At 39.3% G+C, this 14,356-nt stretch overlaps 1 protein-coding gene across 4 annotated transcripts in view; it reads right to left on the bottom strand.

Annotated features, from left to right (window-relative positions):
• LOC115100070 (dimethylaniline monooxygenase [N-oxide-forming] 5-like) overlaps positions 1-14,356 on the bottom strand; it is a 76,939-nt gene that overhangs the window by 18,098 nt on the left and 44,485 nt on the right. For all 4 annotated transcript variants that reach the window (XM_029618241.1, XM_029618240.1, XM_029618243.1 and 1 more), the window contains 3 exons: positions 9,830-9,972; positions 7,444-7,640; positions 593-948 (listed from right to left, as the gene is read on the bottom strand). In XM_029618241.1, the coding sequence (XP_029474101.1) occupies positions 593-948; positions 7,444-7,640; positions 9,830-9,972 (696 nt within the window). The remainder of the gene's footprint in view (positions 1-592; positions 949-7,443; positions 7,641-9,829; positions 9,973-14,356) is intronic.

The following is a 14,356-nucleotide window of genomic DNA, read 5'->3' as shown; positions in this document are numbered from 1 at the left end:
GCCATTGTGGCATCTTCAAACATCACCAGAAGAAGACAGCGTTCCTGTCCTGTACTCAAGTCCTTCGGGGGCTGAAGTCATCTAGGAAGGTGAGCAGTCTGTTTTGGGGGTTAATTTGGCATAGTCTACAAGAGGACAATAATTAATCTATTTAGATAAATCCATGCTTGATTTTTGTTGTGAAAATGCCTCTTGTCCTCTTAAATGGGATAAGAGTCTATATAATCAAAGAAATAAAATTATTTACCTTTTCTGTAATTTTATCAGGTAAACACACTTAAAACTATCTACCCTTTCCTTTTTAATGAAGCAAACTAAATATTAGTTTACCCTACAATTTCACTCTCTTCCAAACTTTAAGTCCCATAGTTACCCAGTAAAGATATACTCACCAATCTTCAGCAACCAGCAAAATCTTCTTTCGCTCTCAATGCTCCCTCAGGGTGAGGTTACACTTTTATTTTTTCCACTGATTATTACTATAGTCTATGATGAAAGCGCTGCTGTTCATCAGAGAACCTGTTGCTATGACACTCAGATCTCTGACTTGGGCACAAAAAACAATAGATTTTAAGACTTGCTGTTCACTTACCCTTAAAGACTCTTGTTGCCCAGCGAGCTTGGAGTTCTGAAATAGGCATGATGGCACCAAGAGGTTGGATAAGACCAATGATAGCCACTGATGGTTTCTCCAGATCAGGAGGGAAGACGTATTTATACAAGGATACTTGATTTGTATGGACTTTGATAACAGATTCTTCAAAAAAGGGAAAAGCAAAACTATATCCTGTTGCAAAGACCACAACATCAATATTATCTTCCTCTGTTCCATCTTCAAAGATGGCGGAGGTTTCCGTGAACTTCTTCACGTTTGGTTTCACCAGCACCGTGCCAGCAAGGATTCGGTTTGGCAGATCATCATTCACCATTGGATGCTGACTGAATATCCTGCAGCAGTTAGAAAGAAATAGCCAATAGAGATAGGTGTGACATTTTTAAAACTTAAACCGACTTTGATTAAGGGATTTTGAATGATAAATACTTTGGTATGGGCAGATCACCTGAAGTTCAATATCATTCCAAATATATATTTATTGTCAATCATGTAACTAAAAATATTCATAAAGAATGTCCCTGTAAGGGTTAATGCATATCTAAAGATATAGAATAAGAACCAAATAAAACACTGAAATGCAAAATACACCATAAATGTAACTATTCAACTTGACTCTTGAAGAGATGGGTGCATGGCCCAAACTGTGCAGCATTAAGCTCTTGAAATTTAGTGAGTCTGAAGGAGAGAAGAAGTCATGGAAGCTGAAGTGGGGAATCCCACAGGGGTCCATTTTGTCACCTTATTTGTTTAACATACACATGCTTTGCATTTCTGATTAAATTATTAATTAATTTTAATAAAGATAAAGATGCGACCTCCATATCAAATTGGGCAAGCAGCAGTAACAGAGCAATGAGAGCAGATAAAGACCAAATGGTAAGAACATAAGAATATGCCATACTGGGTCAGACCAAGGGTCTATCAAGCCCAGCATCCTGTTTCCAACAGAGGCCAATCCAGGCCATAAGAACCCAAAACCTAAGTCTATTCCATGTTACCATTGCTAATGGCAGTGGCTATTCTCTAAGTCAACTTAATTAATAGCAGGTAATGGACTTCTCCTCCAAGAACTTATCCAATCCTTTTTTAAACACAGCTATACTAACTGAACTAACCACGTCCTCTGGCAACAAATTCCAGAGTTTAATTGTGCGTTGAGTGGTCCGTCAGTAGATTATGTAGTAACTGCTGCATCGTGCAGGTTACCCTCATGCCTTCTGTTAAAAGTAGTAACTGCCGTGCCATACAGGTTACTCTGCTGTGTTATAAGTTATTAAATCTTGCCTGTTATAAAGTTGCACTTTTGGAAAGCCACTTAAAAAAAAAACTAGGAAGAGTCCATCCTGGAATCATCTCGATTTACGAGTACCGAAATGTCACTGGAACCATTTAGAAAGGAGCTGATGGAAGCAGGGAACTGTATAGAGTAAATGACTCTGTAAAGTGTATATTGGACACGTTAGGAAGGAAGCCCAACGAGCCAAAAAAAGAATATTTAACTGTTGGCTCATTCTGAAAATAGGCCTAGTCTTTTGTTTAAACTCGTCACATTTCTTTCTATTGTGTAATGATATTTGTTCTGATCTTACCCCTTTTCTATCTAAAGATTTTACTAACTTTTTAAAAGATAAATATATCTAAAATCCATGAGGAATTCCCTGTGGAGTCTCTCACATCATCGGTGACGTATATGAAATGGTTGTTGTCTGACATTCCTTGATAGCTAAATGATATTCTGGTGGGTTATATCTGCTATGATGGCTCTTTACATTTAGTTTTGAAATGCTGATTATTGCAACTTTTGCTGTGATTTATTTCTTCTGTTGATTATGTCTGCATAAATATGTTATTTGCTTTTATTTAGATATTCTTGTTATCTGCATATGCAATTTTGGTACATTGATATAGTTATTGTATTTGATTATTCATTCGTCGTATTTATGTTGTTACATTTGTGCACCACTTTGAACTCTTCTTTGGATTGTGGAAGCAGTATAAAACAATTTATAGTAAATAAATACATAAATATTATCAATGTTAGTCTAAATATTATCAATGTTAGTCTCCTTTGCTAGAATTGGCAAGACACAGCCACTATTAAACAAGGATTCCTTGGATCCGTAGGATATTAAGAATTATCACCCAGTCTTTTATTTCAGAGATTCTTGAAAAGATGGTCAGGTCTGTTGAGAAGTCTTTAAGTTTCCCTTTTTTTTTTTATTTATTTTATTTTTAACTTTTATATACCGACAATCTTGCATTAAATGCAAATCATGCTGGTTTACAGTGAAACAGAAAAAGCAGATTTTTATGTGGACTATATGGTTGGCGTCACTAATAAAGACTTGACCAGCATGTTTCTCTTCAAGTCAGTTCCTGTTCCCCTCTCCACACTGTCCGTTCAGCCTCTAGTACACGCAAGCACTCCTTTTGTTTATAAGGCCTTATCCTCTGGAATTCCCTATTCCTTTCTTTACGACTCTTGAAGGATGTGAAGCTGTTTAAAAAGGCATTAAAAACCCATCTGTTTACTGGCCATATAATCATCCAGAGGAACTAGGCAAACTATTATGCCAAAAAATGCTTTATTTATACATAATGAATTTAATACATCATCATTTACATATTTTTAATACAGGTCCCTGCTATGTAACCCAAAATCCTCGTTACATTAAAAATTACCTCAGTCATGCTCTACCCTCCATTCACACCATTCATACTACTCACACCACATAAAACCATAAAATTCAGTGCACTTGTGAACTAGATGCTAATACATATCACATAAGAAACAATATATGTTAACAAATGTAATTATACATGAAATTTGCCAAATTTTAGACCTTGACCAATTGTTTTTCAACACTTAAATGTTATATTGTGAAGTTCCAAAGATGGATCATTTTAAATGTATATTCCGACGAAGTGCTCGTCTCGCCCGTACAACAGGGCTTCCTCAGGGAATGATGATATTTTTCCAAAAATTGCCAATACACTCAAGCTGTAAATAACTTCACTCAACACTGCATTATATATTAGAATCAAGCAGAGGGTCACTTCTCCACTGTTGATATGCTGTATGTATAGCATCAATACATAGCACTGGACTCTGCAAATAATAACATACACTCAACAATTAATGAAATCTCAATGAACTATAGTGGAAAACACAACCACTTTGTGCACCATCACCAAACATAGAAAATAGTACCAGCCAATCCAATGTAGGGAATATTTAATATATATTTGGAGATCATTGTAATTTGTGTATAATGGAGACTCCCATGGTTGTCAAACCTCTATATTCTTTCCTTCAAGATCATAAATATATTTCCAAGTGATTCACTTAATGCATACTGACTGATGCCTTATTCAACCTGTGTCAAATAAATAATATACAATTAATACTTGAATTGCATCTCCTAAAAATTATGGATCACAGCGATGTCTTCAATCCCGAAGAATTAAATGAGCCTCGTATATTAGCTCATTGCTGAAATTGTTCATATCTTTGATCACGTGGACACCTATGCTATGTAGCATATGTATTAATTTGCAGTGCTATGTATTGATGCTATACATACCAGGGATGTGAATCGTTTTTTGACGATTTAAAATATCGTCCGATATATTTTAAATCGTCAAAAATCGTTAGAGGCGATATACAATAGGAATTCCCCCGATTTATCGTCAAAAATCGTAAATCGGGGGAAGGGGGAGGGGAAGGGATTTGCCGTATTGCAAAATGGCGCCGGCAATATGGCCATATGGCCGGCGCCATTTTGCAATATGGTAAATACGATTCGAGTGCAGGAGATCGCTTCTGGACCCCCGCTGGACTTTTGGCAAGTCTTGTGAGGGTCAGGAGGCCCCACCAAGCTGGCTAAAAGTCCCTGGGGGTCCAGCGGGGGTCCGGGAGCGATCTCCTGCGCTCGTGACGTCGGGGGACAGGAACCAAAATGACACCGGCGCTACCTTTGCCCTATCATATGACAGGGCAAAGGTAGCACCGGCGCCATTTCTATTAACGCACCTGTGGCCTGAGAGTGGAAGATCACACCAGGACCCTCCCACTGGACCCCAGGTAATTTAAGACATTTTGGGGGGGGGTTTGGGAGGGTGGGGGATTTATTTTAAAGGGTCGGGGTGGGTTTTAGGGTTGTTTTAGTGTGCCGGTTTTCCCGCCCTCCCCCGATTTACGATTTACACGATTAAAAAAAAAAAAAAACCGCGACGATACGATTCCCTCCCCCCCCAGCCAAAATCGATCGTTAAGACGATCGATCACGAGATTCACATCTCTAATACATACAGCATATCATACGTAGCATGGATGTCCACGTGATCAAAGATATGAACAATTTCAGCAATGAGCTAATATACGAGGCTCATTTAATTCTACGGGATTGAAGACATCGCTGTGATCCATAATTTTTAGGAGATGCAATTCAAGTATTAATTGTATATTATTTATTTGACACAGGTTGAATAAGGCATCAGTCAGTATGCATTAAGTGAATCACTTGGAAATATATTTATGATCTTGAAGGAAAGAATATAGAGGTTTGACAACCATGGGAGTCTCCATTATACACAAATTACAATGATCTCCAAATATATATTAAATATTCCCTACATTGGATTGGCTGGTACTATTTTCTATGTTTGGTGATGGTGCACAAAGTGGTTGTGTTTTCCACTATAGTTCATTGAGATTTCATTAATTGTTGAGTGTATGTTGTTATTTGCAGAGTCCAGTGCTATGTATTAATGCTATACATACAGCATATCAACAGTGGAGAAGTGACCCTCTGCTTGATTCTAATATATAGTGCAGTGTTGAGTGAAGTTATTTACAGCTTGAGTGTATTGGCAATTTTTGGAAAAATATCATCATTCCCTGAGGAAGCCCTATTGTACGGGCGAGACGAGCACTTCGTCGGAATATACATTTAAAATGATCCATCTTTGGAACTTCACAATATAACATTTAAGTGTTGAAAAACAATTGGTCAAGGTCTAAAATTTGGCAAATTTCATGTATAATTACATTTGTTAACATATATTGTTTCTTATGTGATATGTATTAGCATCTAGCTCACAAGTGCACTGAATTTTATGGTTTTATGTGATGTGAGTAGTATGAATGGTGTGAATGGAGGGTAGAGCACGACTGAGGTAATTTTTAATGTAAGGAGGATTTTGGGTTACATAGCGGGACCTGTATTAAAAATATGTAAATGATGATGTATTAAATTCATTATGTATAAATAAAGCATTTTTTGGCATAATATTTTGCCTAGTTCCTCTGGATGATTATATAGTTTGTATTTGGAACAGAGGGTACGCACGTGTTTTGCTCATCTGTTTACTGGAACATTTCAGTAATATCCTATTATTTCTCCTCTTCTTTCTCTTCATTTTGCTATCAGTTTACACTAGATTTCTGCTCCATTGGTTTAACTTTGTCTCGCAGATAATTGTAGTTTTGTTTTGATGTTTTATGAATGTCTGTTCAGTTTTGTATATGTGTTTCTTTTTTATGAGTGTTTTTATTGTACCCTGCCCCAAACTTTGGAGGGGTGGGTAATAAATGCTTTTAAACAAATAAATACGTTCGTCTTGGAGTTGATAGGGGCAAGGATGCAAGTCTGTTAATCATGCTTTATTAAAACATCGTCTCAAAGAGGGTTTGAGGGTCTTGTATTACAATGGTCTAAATCTTATTTGATTGATTGGTTTTATCAAGTGGGAATGGACCTTGTTATTGGAACTTAGACCTCTTTTATATGGGATCCATAAATGTTCTGTCCTGGACTCTTTGCTTTTCAATCTTTACTCAGCTCCATGAGCAACTCTTATACAAGAAGCAGGTTTTAGGGCATTTTTCTTTGCAGATGACACTCAGGTAGTTGACTATATTGATTATTCAAATCCCAAGGATTTAAACAGTTTGTAATGTGCACCTTGAGTAAAGTCGCTTCATGCGTATACACCCAGTGTAAGGGCCAGTTCTAAGAAATCTGAGGTCTTGTGGGAGCACTGAGAGCAGAGGATCACTTTGCTGCTGGCTGGAAAGAATCAGTAAGTGCTGCTTGGAGAAATGTTTAAAACTTTAAATGACTGGGGAGAAGTAAGCTATTGGGGTATATTATTCAGTGTCTTTGTGTACATGTGCACAGTGGTAAGCAGGCATGTCACGCAGGTGCACCGACGAGGCTCGCTGAGATTTCGGGGCCAGGCGTGCAGATGGGTTCCTACGCCTGCATGCAGCTCCATGATTACTGTGGAACAATGGGATTTTATGTGCGTGGAAGACAAAAACATCCCAAGGAAAAAAGGGGTACATGCTTACACCCACAGCTGGGGAGGATGATTTTCAAAAGCTATTTCCCCAGATAAATGCTGATTTACCTGAGTACAACAGGGCTGTCTGGAAAAGAACAGTCTTCAACCCAGCCATATGTTACCAGCAGGTTTCACAGCCGACTTCTAGTCAGGTTATGGGGAGCAGTTCCCAGGGCCATGTTGTGGGCAGGATTACGAAATTAGCATGCGTGCATTACCGGTTCACATGTACATCTGCTCTTTCTCGTCTAAATTTAGCCCATACAAAAAGCTAATGCAAAGTCTAATTGCCAATTGTACCCATGGGTAATTTTCAAAGGGAGAGTACGCACAGATTCTCTCTTTGAAAATTCATACAAAGCCATCAGGTGCAAACACCTGCAGACTATGCACATGGTTAAAATGTTTTGAAAATTGGCCCTTTCGTTTCATTTCCAGTGTGTAAAAAATACGAGCAATAACAGTCACCCATCGCATACCTGTGATTTGGCTTCAGGCCGTAGTTTGCATGGTCAAACCTGTGATTTAACTTCGACTCGCCCACCCAGTTTACCAGAGATGATGGAAAAGTATGTTTGATCATATTTAGAAAGCGGCTTGTAAGCATGTCCACGGGATAGCCGTGATCCGAAACTCGGTTCACTATCCATGAGCCACGCCTGGTGCTGAGAAAGACCTGTAGGTAAAGGAGCACAAATGTCATGAAGAACATAAGGAAATGCCAGGCTGGGCCAGAGCAAAGTCCATCAAGCCCAGCACCCTGTCTCCGACAGTGGCCAATCTGAATCACATGGGAGTACGACAGACCCCATAAACTAGATCCATTTCCTGTTACTCACTCCCAGGGATAGCGATGGCTTTCTTCAGGCTACTTGGCTAATAATGTGTTATGGAGTTTTCCTCCAGGAATTGGCCCAAACCTCTTTTAAACCCCACTATGCTAGTCATCTTGATCACATCCTCTGGCAATGGATTCCACAGCTGTGAAAAGTGCTATTTACAATTTGTTTTTTTAAACCTGTCGGTTGTTAGTTTCCTGGAATATCCCCTTGTTTTAGTATTATTTGAAATGCTCGATAACCATCCTTTATTGCTCCAGCCCAGTATCGTTTGCTTTAAGGGGCTGCCAGTCCCTGCCTGCAGCATTACTCAAGGCATCATTAAAAAATGCATTTCTGATAATGCCCTGGGCACCATCTATCAGGATGTGCTCTTGGCAATGGTATCTCATATCCATCGCCGGCACCACTGCCCTCAGGACTACTTCTAGGCTTGGCCACTGATGATTTTGGAAATTCTTTTGAATGAATGATGTTGCCTAAAGCCGTTTGCATACATAAAAAGCCCTTTGCCTGTCTTAATTGGCTGTCTGAAAACGGCCTTCCCTCAGCGCGGCAGAAAGTCTTTTCATTCATCTCCCATTGTGTGTCCAGTTTCAGCCACGCTGATCAGAGGCGCCCCTGGGGCAGGAAACGTGCACACGTAGATGCAGCATTTTCAAATCTTCATGTGCACTTTCCCAGCTAAAAACTACCCACGGGAAAAAAAAGCAGATGCAAATGACTGTACGTGCTTTGTACGTCCAGCAAACATTTCAAAGCAAAAGTACATGAGCAATTTCACTTTGATAAGTGGTGCAAAGCTTGCGGGTAACAGATGCACGTGGTTTTTGTCCCAGTGTGGATAGCTTGATAAATGCCCCAATAGCAACTAAATTATCCCATCACTACTTCATTTTCTGCACCGGTTTCCAGATTGATAATTAATGTACCATATGCATCTGTTTTATGTATAATTATGAATGGGTTTTTTCCTCTGTATGCTGCTCAGATCTTTATTTTCTGATATAGCGGAATAAATATTCCAACTCCAGCTATGTCATCAGCTAGGAGCACTGACGGGGCTGCTTTTTGGGGAGATTTGATGATGCCATTTTCATTGTAGCTAATATGCATGGAATGAAAACATCATTTCATAAACATATGGGGGTAAATATTTGAAAAAAAACAACCCAAACAAACCCAACCCTCTCCCTTAGAAACAATGATACCGTCATTATTAAAAATGGGGATAAATCAGTTGTTGACTCGGTCCGGGCATATCTTGAAATGATAATGATTTACTTTTGGGTACCACAAATGCACAAGATTCAAAACAAATTGATGATCGAGTGAGATATCTTAGAAGAGCCTTTATCAGATACAGAGCAGGAGTGCTTATATAATCTACCAGTCCCTTCAACTTTTTATTTAAGAACCATTGAAAGTCAAAGAAATATGTTATAAAGCCACAATGTTTGGTATATTTGCTTGCATTGTGGCCATAAATAACTAGAGTCAAACAGTTAGGTGAACTAGACATCTGATGGAGAAGTGAGACTAAGTAAGACCACTGCCCATCATTACATTAGCGAATGTGGTGCTGGGTGCTGATCCTGTGCATATAAATTGACCCCTTAATTATCACAATTATTTATTTATTTAAGCCTCTTATATACCATCATCAATATCAGAGATTCCCAGGCTAAAATTAGCAAGTAACATCCTTGGAAAATATCTTTTTTTTTCTCCCAAAGAGTTTCTCTCTCTGCACCTCAGAGCATTCTGCTGAAAATTCAGACAAAGCAGTAGCTGGCTCTCAGGTGCAGAGCACCCCGGGACTCCAGTACAATGTAGAAGGCTTGGGAATAGAGACACATGTGCAGGTATCTGCCGAAAAAGAGCTCTGAGCATACTCTTTTGCTAGGCAGAAAATAGATCCCACTGTTAGCTCTACACAGTCTGTGCCAGTTGATAAAATCTGCTTATATAATCAGGCCATACGTGCTTCAGATGAGTTTTTACATATTTATTTTGCAAGTCAAACCTGCTGGGCGGTGCGACTGAGCTCCACGGCAATGTCCCCGCCAGAGTTCCCGATTCCAATCACGATGATTCTCTTTCCCAGAAACTCATCGGGGTCCTTGTAATCCCGGCTATGGAAGTACCGCCCCTTGAACTTCTCTATACCTTGGGAGATAAGGGCATAGGACATCGTGATCAGGCAAATAAACTGACTGCACTTGCCTTTCTGGCAGTGCTGAGTTGTTAAACCCTTTGATCATCAATTTTCTGGATTAAGTTCTTCACAAGAAGCGGGTGCCATCACAACGGTTCACAATAGGGCACATAACTATATGTTGTATGAAGTATCTGGAATTCTAACTCTTAAACAGGTGCCATCAAAATACTGTACCATAATTTCACAAAAAAAATATTATTTGGTGGGTGTTATAAGTCATGTCCAGTTTCCTCTTACTCAGCTATAAGATATAGTACTACTTAACTCAAGTTCTTTGTTGTTTAAAAATAAAAGGAAGAATTTAGAATATAAAAATGAAAAGCACACGCTTTAAGAAAAAAGGTGTGTGTGTGGGAGTTTGACCGACCGCAACCAACATTTCCCTGGGTTCTCCTCTCAATTCTCTTCGTTGTATGCTTGCTTAAATAGCCATGTTATTAAACTTTCTCAGAAGGTTTTGATGTTTCTTTGCAGTCTGATTTCTAACGGCATATTGTTCCATATTGGGGGTCCTGCTAGGGATAGGGCCCTATCTCTTACCTGGGTTAGTCTGGTCTCTTGACTGAGGGAATGGTAAGCAGTGCTTTGTTTGCTGATCTCAGATTTCTGTGGGGGGTATGTACGCGGAGGGCTCTGTTCAGCCACTCTGCTTTTTCGTCATGTATTACTTTATGTATGGTGCATAAGGTCTTGTATTGTATTCTTTGTTCAATGGGTAACCAGTGTAGTTCTATTAAGGTTTCGGTGACATGGTCTCTTTTTACCTTTTCCAGTTAAAATTCTTGCTGCTGTGTTTTGTAGTATCTGTAGTGGTCTTATTGTGGTGTATGGTAGGCCCAGTAGGAGGGCATTACAGCAGTCTGTACTGGAAAAATTAAGGCTTGTAAGACTGAGCGGAAGTTGGTGGGCATTAGTAGTGGTTTTAGTCTTCTCAGCATCATAAGTTTGGCGTATCCTTCTCTTACTTTTTGAAATATATGTTTCATACTTAGTTCTGAATCGATTATTTATTTATTCAACCTTATATACCGGCTTTCAAGTTCATTTCAAGGCGGTTTACATTGATTGAAATTGCAGTAGCAACATTCAAATACATATATACTAAAAACATATCCTTAAACATAATACAAGGCTATAATACAGTAAAACCAAAGGCTCACTAACTAAACCGTACATTAAAACTAATCTCTTTCAAATCGCAGCAGTACTGCCACATCTTACCAGGATACCCCCTTCCCTCTACCCCTCCATCTACCCTCCTCCCCCCCACCCATCTCCCCTCCTTCCATCTCCAACTCTCATCTCCATCTTCCCCTGGTGTCTCTATATTACTATAATGAACGGGATCAACTATTTAGGCTAAAAGCCTGTTCAAATAGCCAGGTTTTTATCTGCCTCCTAAAGCTATTAATATCCTCCTCTGTCCGAATCTCCGCGGGTAAGGAGTTCCACATTTTCGGCCCTGCTAGAGATAAAGACCTCTCCCTTACTGAACTAAGGTGGGCCAGTTTGGGCGATGGAATGGTCAACAAGGCCTGCCCAAGGGACCTCAAATTTCGTGATGGGACATGAATACGTAAAGAGGCATTCAGCCATTCCGAGTTCGTGCCATAGATTGCTTTGTGTATTAAAGTTAGGCACTTATACTGTATGCGGAACTGGACCAGCAACCAATGTAGTCCCATCTGCACCGGGGAAACATGATCAAATTTTTGTGTGTCAGACACTAGCCGTGCAGCCGCATTCTGCAACAGTTGCAGCGGACGAATGGTCGATGAGGGTAAGCCTAACCATAAGGCATTACAATAATCTAGCTTGGGTAGAATTAATGCCTGGACTACAATCCGGAAATCATTCGGGTGTAATAGTGGTTTTAATCTCCTTAACACTCGTAGTTTGTGAAAGCCGTCTTTTAAGATGGCCTTCACAGAAGTTTTCATATTAAGCTCAGAATCCAGCATACAACCTAGGTCTCTCACCTCGTATTGGATCTTATACGAGGGGAGACTGTTAAGAATGTCCTTCTCTACTTTCTCTGTTACCTTATTGCCGATGAAGAGTATTTCAGTTTTTGAGTTGTTTAGCGCCAGTGACATATGTGTAAGAAGTTGGTTTATTGATTGGTAATAGACCTCCCAAAGTTTCAATGTGTCTGACAAAGAATCTTTTATGGGTATCAATATCTGGATGTCGTCCGCAAATACGTAATGTACCAGCCCCAAGCCCGCTAAGAATCTACATAATGGGGCCATATAGATATTAAATAAAGTTGGGGAGAGGGAGGACCCCTGAGGGACTCCAGTATGAAGATCAATTACCTCGGATTCGACTGTTCCCAATTTAACAACGTATGATCTATTGGCAAGAAATGATTTAAACCAATCTAATGTTTTGTCTTGAAGACCCACTTCGCTCAATCTAGAAATAAGTACTTCGTGATTGATAGTGTCAAACGCCGCTGATATATCCAACAGAATCAATAGATAGGAGGTATTCTGATCGAAGCCTCTTTGTACGGTGTCGAGTAAAGAGATTAGCAGGGTCTCTGTATTCTGAGCTTTCCGAAACCCATATTGGGCCGGAAAAAGCAGCTGATGTTCTTCTAGGTGTTCCATTAACTGTCGGTTAACCACTTTTTCAATCAATTTTGCCATAAAAGGAAGTATTGAAATCGGTCTATAGTTTGTCAAGATTTCTGGGTCCAGATTAGTTTTCTTCAAAATAGGTTTCACCATTGCACGTTTCAGACTATCTGGAAATGTGCCTTCTTCTAGTGATAAATTTACAATATCTGCTAGTGGTTTGGCTATAATATCACACACAACCTTCAGGTGGTTAATCGGCATTTTATCCATGGAATGAGTAGCCGGTGTCATTTTTTTTATTAAATTTGCTATTTCTAGGGATGAAATGGAGTCAAAAGTTGACCAATTCACTGATGGATTGCTAGGTAGAACAATATTTTGTGGGGTCTGTGTATTAAGCTTTTTTAAAACGATGTGAATTTTCTCCTGGAAGAAGGAGGCAAATTCATTACTCTTATTTTTTAAGTTATTGCCCCAATTAGTTGTGTTGCCTCTAATATTGGTCAATTCAGATACATATTGAAACAAAATCCTAGGGTTAAATTGAAATTTATGTATCCTTTCCGAGAAGAAATTGCGTTTGGCAGTATTAATTGATTCTCTATAGTTATGCAAGGCCGTTCTATAATTTGATTGTGAAACTTCATCTCGATGTTTCCGCCAAATTCTTTCCACTTTCCTCAATCCTCTTTTTAGCTCTTTTAAATGAGAGGAGAACCACGGAGCTCTGTGCTTACCTTGGAGGGGAATCAATTTTTTTACAAGGGGACACAGTTTGTTTGCTAGCTCCAGCATAATTGCGTTCCATGATTTCACTGCATCCAAAGTATTGGATCTATCTAAAGATAACAAAGCTTCCGGGAAGTTGGAAATAAGATCCTCACTATTACAAGCCTTTTTAACTTCAATTTCTATTTTATTGTCTGGTAGCGTCTCGATCTGAGGCTTTTTTAGGGACAGGCCGGCTGTAACTAAATAGTGATCCGACCATGGTACTGGTATACTCCTAGGTACTACGTTGACCTTTAGAGCGTCATTTAAAAACATCAAATCCAAAGTATGGCCCGCTTTATGCGTGGGAGCATTGATAATCTGAGTGAAACCTAATGCTTCTAGCGTATTTAGGAAATTCTCACAGTTGGCTGAGCGTGGCCACAGGTCCACATGTAGATTAAAATCTCCCATGATAATTGTGGGAATCTTAGTGTCAATCATAGATGATAACAGTTCTATAAGGGGCGAACTATTGTGCTCTAGTAAGCCCGGAGGTGTATACACCAGGCAAATTTGTAATAGGCTAGATTTGAATAGTGCAACTTCATATCGTGCCGCTATATTGATTTTTTGTTGGGACAGATGGTAGGTTTTATTCACTAGTAATAGTAAGCCTCCGCCTTTCTTATCTACCCTGGGGCAGGAAAAGATATCATATTCTGCATGGGGTAACTGATTGATAAGTACTGTATCGGAAGACCTTAACCACGTCTCCGTAATACCACAAATATCAGGTTTCTGATCCTTGAGATGATCCAGAACAACCGGGATCTTTTTACTAATCGATTGGATGTTAACCAAAGACAAAGATAGCATAGTTAGAGTTATAATTTTGTGATTAGGAATAATAGAGACTCGGGTCAGGTAGCGCTGCGTGGGTCTTTTCCATTTCTGATCTTGACGCGAATTATCTCTATAACAGTTAATTCTAGCTGGAATCGGGTATCCAGCCATTTTAGGCTTTAGTACTCAC

Source organism: Rhinatrema bivittatum, chromosome 10 (genome assembly GCF_901001135.1).
Source record: "Rhinatrema bivittatum chromosome 10, aRhiBiv1.1, whole genome shotgun sequence".
Classification (NCBI taxonomy): domain Eukaryota; kingdom Metazoa; phylum Chordata; class Amphibia; order Gymnophiona; family Rhinatrematidae; genus Rhinatrema; species Rhinatrema bivittatum.
The sequence above is the reverse complement of the archived record's forward strand: the minus strand, read 5'-3'. Positions and strand labels throughout refer to the sequence as shown.